This window comes from Pavona decussata, unplaced genomic scaffold (assembly GCF_977016875.1).
Source record: "Pavona decussata unplaced genomic scaffold, jaPavDecu1.1 SCAFFOLD_94, whole genome shotgun sequence".
In the NCBI taxonomy this organism is placed as follows: Eukaryota; Metazoa; Cnidaria; class Anthozoa; order Scleractinia; family Agariciidae; genus Pavona; species Pavona decussata.
Window position 1 is genome coordinate 2,255,001 of NW_028145511.1, and position 12,500 is coordinate 2,267,500.

At 38.3% G+C, this 12,500-nt stretch overlaps 1 protein-coding gene across 1 annotated transcript in view; it reads left to right on the forward strand.

Annotated features, from left to right (window-relative positions):
• Positions 1 to 12,500, forward strand: part of LOC146473375 (uncharacterized) — a 25,677-nt gene that overhangs the window by 1,409 nt on the left and 11,768 nt on the right. The window contains exons 2-3 of the mRNA XM_085118628.1: positions 6,225 to 6,380; positions 7,022 to 7,171. Coding sequence (XP_084974754.1) covers positions 6,225 to 6,380; positions 7,022 to 7,126 — 261 coding nt within the window. The 3' untranslated portion in view covers positions 7,127 to 7,171. The remainder of the gene's footprint in view (positions 1 to 6,224; positions 6,381 to 7,021; positions 7,172 to 12,500) is intronic.

Here is a 12,500-nt window from a genome sequence, read left to right on the forward strand (position 1 = left end):
AACCGACAATTTTCGCACGAAATATAGGCGTAAAGGTGATCGTCTTACACTTTGTTGTTGTTGTTGTTGTTGCATGCATGGCGGATAACGGAGAATTTGCATCGAAGGGAGATACGCCTACAAAGCCAGTTAAAGGAAGAAAAAGCCAAGAGGAAAAACGCTAACGACTTTCGTAGGTTTTGTGGTGTCAATCTGAAGATAAAATTCAGTTTTTTTCAGAAAAGTACCAAATTCGTTTCCACGGAAAATTTATTTAAACCTTCAGGTCGCGCGAAGCGTGAAGGCAAGACATTAGCAGAACTTTGCTCAGAAATTGGCCTGAACATTGTAGAGTCTACTGTTTTATCGAGTCGAGTTTGTCACTTTTGTGGTAGGAAAATATTCAACGCAGTTGAACTTGTTCGGTTTATTCGCTCCGGCCTAGAAAGAAATTTGGAAGTTTCGCTCTGTTCTTCGGATCAAGATACGCAAGTAAGGATTAAACGTCTTCTTCCGTCGTCTGTGTCTTCGCCGGACAGGAGTCCTCAAGCAAAAAAGAATTTATACAAGGACCGTTCTACCCCTAAGAAATCATTGAATTTCTTAGAATCGACTCCTTCAAATGCAACGAACAAAGAAAACACGCTGTTATTTTTACCGAATAGTTTGTCATACTCATAAGCAAAGCAAAGTGTCCCTTGGGAAATATACGAGGGATCATCTAACATTTGATTGACGTATGTACTTCTCTCGACCAATCCGTTTTTCCCGCACACTGGTGTGCGGACTATTCAAAAACCCATGGTTTTCGTGCAGGCGGTATTTCAAAGTGCCCCTCCCCATTCTCCTCGCGGCTTCGCCGCTCACTTTTAACGGCTCCGCCGCCAAAACTTTAATTTGCGCGCGCCTACAATACCGCCAGCTACGCAGGCTAAGACTATCAGAATGCAAAGAAACTATCCAAGGATATTTTTGCCGGCAGATGAACAAGATAGAGAGGGGTTCAAATTTGAAAACGTCTGGCGGACGTTTTCCAATTTCGTTGTTGTAACGCATCGCCGGTTGTACTATATTTTGGTTCAACCTTTCGTCTTAGAATCACTATTAATTAACACAGTGTTCAAAGTTTAAATTTAGTGAATTTTGGCCAAAAATCATGATATCTCCAATCGATCTCCCATGATACTGCCCCTTTAATAAAACTATCCTAGCCAATGGCATATTTTGAGTCACAAAGATAGCGTTATGTCGTTTCCCTTGTGTTACGCGTCTTATCGTTCTACCGGAAATTTCATTACAATAACGTGGCCTGGCTCATGTTTTCTACTCTGGTTAGGGACCGTTCATTTTTTTATGAGCATGGGGGGGGGGGGGGGGGGCTGGTGGTATTTGGGGGAGGGGGGGGCACGAGAAAAAATGGCACTAAAGGGGGGGGCGACCAAAAGAAATTGAGTGAAAGAGGGGGGGGGGGGGGGTCACCAGCAATAATTGGCTAGTAGGGGAAATTGAAAGTGGCTTAACACAGAAACAGATGAAGAAATTGAATATTACGTTAATACGATTTTTCTAACCACTTTTAATTTGTTTTACATACTGAGGTCGAAATCTGCATTTCATATTAACAACAACTGAGGAAATGAAGCATATCTGTTGGAAAAGCAATAATGAATATAAACTGAAGTAGACACTTATGTTTGTACAAGTTCAAATTAACATAAAAACGTAACAGTCTCACTATTAAATCATCTGTGGGGGAGTAGTTTTCTATTAAGTGGTTGTTCTCAGAACTATATCAATAGATTGTTTAATGTTCTGTTTAATAGTACTCACTTTTATAAAGACTGTTGATTAGTAAATTATTTGATCCCAGGAGTATCAGTAGACTCAGTAGTATGCTTAGTGTGAACATCCAGGTTAGTTTTTAATAATAGAACTGTTGTTGGTGACTTCAGTTGACGGTAAATCTGAGCCGTAGGCCATCTTCAGAAAAGCTTGTAACTGTCATTTTTAATAGCAGTACTTTAATATCCAGGCGCGTAGGAGGGGGATTCGAGGGGTTCGAACAAACCCCTTTTGAAGATCAATAATGGCGGAAGAAAAAGCACAATGAGGAGGTTGAACAACTACATGAGGTGTACCATGCGAGAGAGTAGAATGTCCGCCCTGGTTCTAATGCCTGTCAATCTTGACGAGATAGTCAATTTGTTCGAAGGCCTACACCTGAGAATGATGCAGTTTACCAGCTTGGTGTATGACTATCAGCAGATCGAATAGCTATCAGAACTTGACAGGGCGCGGAATGTACATTGAACTTTCTTGTTTAAGTTGAAACAATTATGCCGCAGAAATGATGTATATAGCTTAAAAAGCTGCTGTAAAACAAATTTGTGATTTGCCTAAAATGGGTCTCAAAATGCAGGAAATGAGGTTTCTGGGAACCTAGATTTTCAAAAATTTCAGGGGGAGCATGCCCCCGGACCCCCCTAGTAAGAGCGCCTCCCGCGCTCAGCAAGATTTGGGGCTCAACGAACACCCCTATCTAACCCTTACCTACGCGCTTAATATATGTGTGCGCTGTTTTTTCCTGTTTAATATGACTCGTAATCGTTGATTGGTATGCTTCGATCCGTATTTTTTTAGTCAGATCTGTACGTGTATTAATTGTTTCTACTCGAAGGGGAGTAATTTCACGTTAACCATTTGCTTGATTAATTTTTATAGTTCCTTTGAGAATCTAAATGGAAATTTAGGGTTTTGCCGTTTCCGTAAACGTGTTGCTATCTATAAAAGGTTGTTTTAAACAAGAGAAATCTTTACCTAAGCAGAGAACGGTAACTTTTTAATAGTACTGTAAAGAAATCACAGTAACAATTACGTTTATCTTTGATATAAACAGTACATAAGCATTTTGTTAAAGTTAGGAGTATGATTTGTTTCTGGTTGGGCAGGTGGGGGGGTCTCATCAGGAAAAAATAGTTTCTGCTTGGGGGGGGGGGGGGGGCATGTGGAAAAAAATTGCATGCTAGGGGGGGGGGTCATACAGTTTCGTTGTGGCGATTAACCAAATCCCACCAGCCCCCCATCCTCATAAAAAATGAACGATTGTTTTAGTTTCACCAAAAAGCAGATTTGATCTGCGCTTTTTTTAGGGTAATACGAGTCCCCTAAAAACGACTGCGTGGGGAGGGGTCATCTCCGCCAAAATCCTGTTTCAAATTCTGTTATGGAGAACCTTCCAATTTTATTACGTTTTCTCAAATTCTTTTCTCAAAACAGTAGAATAGAAATTGAGCAAACAGAATAGAATTTAGGAAATCAGAACCGAAATTGAGTCAACAAAACGAAATTTTTAAGCACAGCGGGACAGAAATTGGAGCAACAGAACAGAAATTGACGCTGTTCTAAATTCTGTTCTATTGTACAACGAACCCAGAGAAACCTGGGTATGAACCAGTTGCGCATTATAATTTATGAAGACTTTTCGCGCTCAAAGAAAATTTATTCTAGCCTTATGTCGTTACTGCGCGAAGCCTGAATCTAAACTAGGCTGAAATGGCTTCCATGAGAGAATGTGTGAAAGGTTTTGTTGACTTTTTGCAAGGGGTAAACAGGACATAGCTGATATTTTGGGTGTAAGCCGTCAAACTGTGGAAAGGCGATTGCACGAATTCGGTGTAAGTTGTAAAGCAGTGTATAGCTCAATGAATGATGAACACCTGGAAACCGTTGTAAACAGTATTTTGGCCGAATTTTCGGAAACCGGGTACAAAAGAATGACTGGATTTTTGAAAGCAAGATAAAGAAGATAAAAGATAAAGATTTTATTGAAAACAATACATGGCAGCCAAGGGCAGAATTGCGTGCCGTTAAAATGTGGGAAATAAAAATTACTTGAATATATAATATAATAAAGTGCTATTAAGTTCGATTTAGTTCGAAAAGCTATTAACAAGATCTAAAATTAATTCATACAGTATTTATATTAAAGCATGACTCAATAATAAAACTATTTCTTGTACGTTTCGTGTTTATTTTTGGAATGTCAAAATTCATGGCGTGTCCGTCATAGCGAATATTTGCAGGCCAGATGTGAAGGCGGCAAAAATGCCCGTAGCCTATGATCTGAATCACTTAGGATCTCGTTGAAAAGTGTGAGAAATTGTGCTTCAGCATAACAGAATACGAGAAGCCATGAGAAGAATCAATGCAGAGGGAACGTTGTCACGGGCTCTAAGGTTACATTGTATGAACAGAAGAGGCTACCAAGCTACCAAGCCCACTGCCACTCTGGCATATCGATGGGAATCACAAACAGCTCATCAGCTATTGGCTTACACCCAAAATATCAGCTATGGCCGGAGTACTAAACCACTGTTCGACAAGAAATTGCAGCTGTTCTTTTGGGATATTAAACTTTGGCCTCCCTTGAATCCCTGTGAATACAGTTCCTGTAGTGTGAGATTTCGTACACTGACTTGCAGTAATCGTGTCTTTCACCTCACGAAGAAGATCGATTACCCTCGGGTCAATTGCCTCAGCACCCGAATATCTCACAAGGACCCAATCAAGGCGAAACAGAATATAATCCAAACCATCCGCGTCGTGATTACCCCTTGCAAAACGTCTTTGAATATCGACAACATAACCTTGCACACATTCTCTCATGGAAGCCATTTCAGCCTAGTTTAGATTCAGGCTAAAATAAGGCTAAAAGATAAGGCTAAAATGAGGCTAAAATAAATTTTCTTTGAGCGCGAAAAGTCTTCATAAATTATAATGCGCAACTGGTTCATACCCAGGCTCCCCTCGGTTCGGTGTACAATAGAACAGAATTTAGAACAGCGTCAATTTCTGTTCTGTTGCTCCAATTTCTGTCCCGCTGTGCTTTCGATGTTTAAATTCCGTTCTGTTGATTCAATTTCGGTTCTGATTTCCTAAATTCTATTCTGTTTGCTCAATTTCTATTCTACTGTTTTGAGAAAAGAATTTGATTAAACGTAATAAAATTGGAAGGTTCTCCATAACAGAATTTGAAACAGGATTTTGGCGGAGATGACCCCTCATAGCTTTAAGGTCTTGAAATATTCTTTTGTTGTGAGAACTCTTGGTCCCGAAATATATTAATGAAATTTTGGATTCATAGAAGCGATGAGCCCCAAACAAGATGCTTATCATTGGAAAGTAGTGCCACTAAGGCTTCCCCTGGTCTCTCCTGAGCGACTCATTTTAGTAGAGAGCAAGATGCCTATACTGGCATTTACGCGTGATGCTGTGCCTGATTTATTTCCATTTTACGCTTCGCAGAGTTTTTAAAGCCATTCTCCCTTCGCTATTGAAACTCGAGATCATACCAGAAATTTCTTTCTGAAAACGTCATGACCGGGGGCAGATACTGATATCTGACTCAAGGGGTATTTATAATTCCTAAGTATTTATCTATGGCATTACATTATTCGAGATCATACCGGAAATTGCTTTCGGAAAACGTCATGACCCGGGGCAGATTACATATCTCACTCATCTCAGAAGACAGAAAACAAAATTCGCTTTGACTTGTAGCTTTAAAAAGGTGATTCGGAAGTTCGCATTTAGAGGTCGGGAAAAATTCGACAATTCATTTTATTTCAAACTTCTTGGTATAGTTTGATAGCCAGCTCTATAAGCTTTAATTTGATATAGGGGTTTAGTTATCTACAGTTTAAACTGGACGCGCTACATCGCTTAAACGCGAGACACCTCTGAAGTTATAGGGTAACCTTAAACTGCCGAATACTTCTCAGAACTTATCCTTTTGATTCACCGCTTCAAAAAGGTTAATTTTGTTTCTGCAAACAGCACATTTAAATATAAAAACAATAAAAAACAATATGTCCGCTTGCTCCATCTCAGTTCCGGGTACGTGATGTCACAATAGTGAAAACCTCCTGTCCGATCCTTCCTGACATGCCCTAAGATATTGCATTCTGATTGGACCGTTTTTCTTAAAGACAATAAGGACAATAGGAGACAAAAATATCCCCTCTAGGAGAGAACTACATTTGATACATGTAAAACGAGTTACTAATTGAAAGATGGACATTTGCGACTACGATGAAACAAAAGGATCGCCTCCGAAATTTCGACACGGGCTGCCCCTGAGGGCATCCCGCATAATAATTATTGGTAACTGCCAGAGAGATGAACTCTTGAAGGCCTGTTTCCTGACTTTGCTTGTTTCTTATACAAACTAATCTTTCGTTCTCTAGGAAGCATTCCTGGAATTTTCAAGGTGGAAGACGGTCTCGGTCTGGAAAGAGGCTCTCTGTGGATTTTATCAGGTGGCTCACACAGGCGAATCTGGCATTTCAATCAGTGGTCATACTAGGGTTAAAATCACACTTCTGGCCCTTTCTGGTGATCCGGTAAGAATGTTTGTCTAAGCCGGTGCAAAGCATCAACTGGACTCAGGATGAAGGACCTGTTCCTAACCATCGCTGTATGAAAACGTTATTTTGCACCGTCGTTCCTGTGCAAAATGGGGATTTGCAAGACATCTGGTACCAAATTGACTATGCATAATTATGACTGCATAGCACTGTTGCCTTGCCAGTACAATTAGCCTACTATTGAGAATTAATATCAAAACACCCTGAAAGCTTGGACTTGATCAATGACCCCACAGAGCAGAGATTCCAATCTCTAGAAATCTGACTTTCTGTAACAGATTGGGCCATGAGAGATGTTTAAAAAGGCATCCAGGAACGAAAACATGGATTAATAAAATCTTGAAATTCTGTGGATTCTGGGAAGTTTGAGCTGCTCATAATTTAAAAATCCAGGAGATTTAGTGGCCCAATCGTGATCCAACAATGGGAGATTTGTTCCGTCCCCTGGCTTCATATGTGTCTTGTCTCACGGGAGGTCGAAAAAAGATAATTATATTAATTCTCCATGAAGACAACTCGACTGCAAAACCTATAATTTCAATTTTGCTCTTGCTGTTTTTTCAACATCCGAAGGTCCCCAAAACCTTTCCTTTACTACTAATTTTTTTTGTTACCAGGTGATTCGTTTACAGTCGTTGAATGAGTATAATGCCCTAAAAGATAAACACCCGAGGGGACTTCATGATGAAGATGTAACCTTCAGTGAAGTCAGGAGCACCTAGTCACGTTACTTCATAAGTGACACTTCTTCATTTTGCAGCTCAAAGGTAACTTTACGTCTTTAAATGCACAGAATTTATGCATAATTGGGATTTTAGTCATAGGAAGACCTTAAACCCAGTTACGCTGGAAGTATTAACCCGTCTCAGATTTTACTGAGGACAGAAAGTTATGTAAACCAAACCTGTCTGACATGAGAAGATCGACTGAATCCTTATTTATTAACAAACTGAAATTGTCCCCTGGTTACTTCCGTTTTTGGAGCATTTTAACGATTTACTGGTAACTCAGCATCACGTGTACCATGTGAAGTAAGAGCGATAAATTTTTGGTTGTCGATGTCGATAACAGAAAGTTATCGATGATAAAACATCTCTTGTATGAATCAAGTTATCGACTACAAATGGTGAAAAAAAAAAGCCTTCAACATCAAAGTACGTAGTTTTTCGAAACAAAAGGAAAACCACTTTAGTCGTCGAATTATAACAAACGCGGCAGTTTTGTTGTCAACGACTCACATTCTCCCGTCTGTGAGTAAGTCATCGATCACTAAAGTCTATTTTTATTTTATACATGATGTTCACATGCGCATTACAAGCAAGTTTCCAGGCTCCCTTAAACCATACAACTTATCGACAATCTCGTACCCAGAGTCCTCTGGCTTTTTGGTCAGCGGGTGGACGCCAGTAGAGACTCTGGGATAATGGAAAAATTTAATTTTTTCGATTGGTCGTCTGCATAACAATGGAAGACCGACAGGAAGTCCGTTGGTCATTTGCGGAAGTTGACCAAACCGGAAACCACCCAACCAACTTCCTTGTCTTGGAGGGAGATTTGAAATGTCAGACTCGCTGTTTTGTAATTTTTATGTGTGTGTCACGGTTATTTTATGTTATTTTTTTCATACCAAAAATAAGAAGGACTCCAATTCAAAGACGGGTTTTGAATTATGTCAGTGAAACGGCAATTTCTAGCCGACTAAACATTAGCCGTTTTATCGTAGGAAGTTTGCCACTACTGTCATACGACGGCAAAATGACACGGCCAAATGCGAGCAGTTTAAACTGATTACTGTCGCTGTTGCAAAAAATTATTTTCGGAAAATGTCATTATATCAGTCAGTTTGGGAGAAAAAGCGGTAGGAGAACGAATTGGTGAAGCCGTTCGCAAGTATAGAAACATTAAACGTATTAGAGAGGACATTGGTGTCGTCAACGTACTAAATATTTCGAACATGTTATTTACTAGTGAAGGTTATCATGGAAAAATAGAGAAGTTCTTCAACATCTATAAACCTTGTCGTGGATAAAAATTTGGAGATGACTGATCTGGTGTGGAGTGGAGTCCATCTCAGGTTGCCGTTTCGATTAATTCCCTTTCGGTTTTGCCGCCACAAGGGAAACGCTGGAGACATCTCTACGATGATCAAACACCGCACAAAAGAGAAAAGGTTTCACTTTTGTCAGTCACTGCCCATGGCCAGCTTGCCAAAGAAAAATAATTCAGAAAAAATTGCCCCTTTGAGGCAGAGGTAATGGTGTGTTGAACATTTTTCTTAAATTTTGAGATTTTGTTTTGAGAATTTTGGCAGATTTTGTTCTAACTGTTCCATATTCCATGCAAAATAAGAACAATTAGTTATTTGTCCTAAAAAGTGTTAAGGGCCACGGTGTTAAGTTACCTTCAGATGAAAGTTTAATCTCAAATGTAATAGTACATACAGATTTAAAGATTACTTTTACAGTATAGGGGCAGTTGAGAATAAAGACTTGTTGTTTGTTACTCACTACCATCTTCTCTGCACGAAAGTCAACACACTGTGACAGTGAAGAGCCACCCAACTTGACAAGTCAAAAAACAGGTGTAGATAATACTGAAGCCTGAAGCTGGACTTCGACTGGGAAATGCAGAAGTACCTTAAAATCTTTGTATTTATTTATTTCCCACATGTACACAGACAAACAATGAAAAGAAAAAAACTCAAGTAGTGGAGTGGGGGCTCAATAAAAGAAATCAATATGAGGCTTATGAACATTAAGCCTCCTCAATCTTAAAATATACAAAAGTTATAACATAATATATTGCTTGGAGTTTTTATATAACTCAACAAATAATGTACACTGAGTTTAAAATAAAGATGGCAAAAATTTGAAGGTTATAGATTATGATACTAGTTTAACTGTACTATGTTAATGTGCTGTACATTAATATATGTAAGCAAAAATAATCTAACCTTTTTAAAATATTTTTTTCCCTTCATCTGAAAAAACCTGCAAATACTCCATTGACGAAGTATGAGACAAGAAAACTGTGGGTTCCCTTGCAGACAAATATTCCTGTTGAGAGGCCAAAGCAATTATATATGCTGTTGCAAAGTGTGAAATCATGTCTAAAGTACCATTTGATGTTAAAAAAAATAGATGAGCGGTGGTGTGACTTTCTGTGCTATATGTTATAAGAAAGAACACCAAGTCTTCCCTTGAAGGGTTCAATTGGGACGCTATTATTGAGGAGATACAGGAGAAGGCCCCTGCTCGATTTCATTCTACTGCAAGTGTACCTGTTGTACATAAACATGGAAGCCAAGTATCCCAAGTTTGTGTGGCATATGACCTGTAGATAATGCTTGCACAGCCTTGTGCAGAATTAAGTGACCACTTTCATCATAATTATATCCTTATCAAACACTCCACTTGTAATTTGGCAAATTTACTAACATAATTATTTTGGCAGTGGATGGATTTTACTGAATAATTTGGTGAAAACAACCCCTTCTATCATTTCTTCATGTAATATTCATTCATGTAATTATTATGGCTAGTAAATATTAGCAAGAAATTTGTGGTAGCCAGCAGGTTTTAGCATAAAAATTATACTTCTTAGTGAATCATATCGTTTATTGTTATTTTGCACTGATAATCAAACAAAAGAAAAAACTTTCAGACACTACAATACTAGCTTGCAAAAAAAACTACATTTAATATTTTCTAAAGCATGACAAGTCTATAAAATATATATGTTGAACATTCCAAGGATTCCAATGGGTCCTTTACTCCCTTCCCCTTCGCTGTTGGGGGTAACTAATAAAATTATGTGTAACCTTTACAGTCATCAAGAATATAGAATTTTTTAAGTATAATTTGTTAACAAAACTGTTAATTATAGAGTGATTATAGATGAAACATAAATTTTTACAGTCAACGCTTGTTAGACCCCCCCCCCCCCCACCAAAAAAAAAAAATAATAATTTACTATTCAACTGATATTTTATGGGTTAAAGAAACATCACTAGCCTTATTGTTTATTCTGTTAACAAGCTTAAAAGAAATTTGAAACATCTTTGGATACAGTTTTGTAACTGATGGTATGACAAATTTATATGATTTTGAATTATTATTTTGAATGTCTTTCTATTGTTCTAGACCTTAGATCAATGCAGCTCACTAAACTTGGTCCAGTCCCACAAACATTATGCAATATGCTGGATGACTTAGATTGTGGCCTAATAGACAATCAGAGCCCAGGAAAGGCTTGAACTAAGAGTCACGTTTGACAATTTTCAGTTTTAGTTCTTAGCTAACATTATTGTCAAGGGACCACAAATTCCCACAAACGCTGTATAATTTACACAGTTCAGCAAAGGTCTCACAACACTGTGCCAATCATTCAGGATATTGGGGAGTTTGACAATAGTAATTATCTGTCGTCAAAGCAAGAGCTGCAAGATCAGAGAAGAGATTATATTATACTATTCAGCTGCAGAGTGTTGGTTGAGTAGTAATACTTCCCTTGCCTGAAGTCAATTAAATGTGTGATACCTAATCACATTACCATCCAGCCGACTCAAAGGAAATGGCAAATCATTCAGAAATTATCAATTTACCAGTAATGTGCCCTAATCAATCAGAATGCATTAGGTAATGTGTGTCAGTATCTGAGCTATCTGACTCAGCTCTTAGTTAAAGTGTACACTCCAGGACCAGATGAAGTCGGGCCCCACCAAAATTTATGTCAATTTAATATACACCCAATTTCCCCAATCTATTGACCCCATCTCTGTGCTAATTTCCTACACGGCACCCAAATTTATTAGAGAACTCACATAAGATAGTTTTAAATTATTTTACCTTGATTACATGTATACAAGAACAGACTAAGGAGATTATATGCATGGTATAGAAATTGGCTGACTATATGAAGTACCATAGTGAGGATATCAACAGTCTCTCAACAATCATATTATAACCAATTTACTGATGAGAGGTGGCATGATTACCACGCTCCATACAGTTCTCATAATTCTTTCTCTGTGGTTAGGCAGAATAGCTAACAAATTAAACCTCAACACAACTCACTATCCTTATTTTCAAAGCCTGTTGGCACAATTATCCAATCTCTGTTATACTACTTCATTTTATTTCTAGATATATTATTAGTATACCTGGGAGCAACTCTACAGCACTAGAAGCATGCAAGATGTGAGCACTCTCTATCAGTTTTGCCAAAATCTAGGCAAAAGGAATGTTTATTCAGAAAAAAAAAATTCACAGCTGCTCTTGAATTCATGGCATGTATTAAATATGCTGATGTTGAAATTGTACTAAGCTTGCATTCGAACACATATGACATTCTTAAATTCACTTTAAGAAAAGCGTGCACACAATTCAGTCTAATAAAATTAAAAAATTTTGAGACGAAAAAAAACTTAATTTACAACAGTAAATAATACTTATATTAAGAGGTGATTTAAATTATTTTCAAATGGTAACATGTATGTGTTCATTGAATCCCATTTGGAAATAAACTGTTAAGGGAAAGGGAGAAGGTAATTTGAACATAAATTTAATACACAGTCAGCTGCTCAGTTCTGTGAGAGAAGAAGTGATGGTTCCTTTTTATTTGTAAGTATAAACAGTAATAAAGAAATATGTTACTTGTCTGTTGTAGCAACGTCGAATTAAGTCCACCTTTCGCTCGCTCTTACGTGAAAAAAAATCCAGTTGCTTTGATCCGCTCTTACGGGAAAAAATCCAGTTCCTTTTGATTGCGTGTAGAATCAATTTTGGCTTTCTCGAACACTTTCAAGGCCCGATAAAACCTTCAGGCCCAATAACAGCAACGTTGGGGCATTTGACTTCCGCTTTAATCTTAAGCATGCACACAAAGACCGGAATCCCACGTTTTCTGGGATAAGAAATTCCATTATCCCAGAGTCTCTCCTGGCGCCGCCCCGCTGACCAAAAAGCCTGAGGACTCTGGGTACGAGATTGCTGGGATAATGGAAAAATATAATTTTTTTGATTGGTCGTCTGCATAACAATGGAAGACCGACAGGAAGTCCGATGGTCATTTGCGGAAGTTAACCAAACCGGAAAC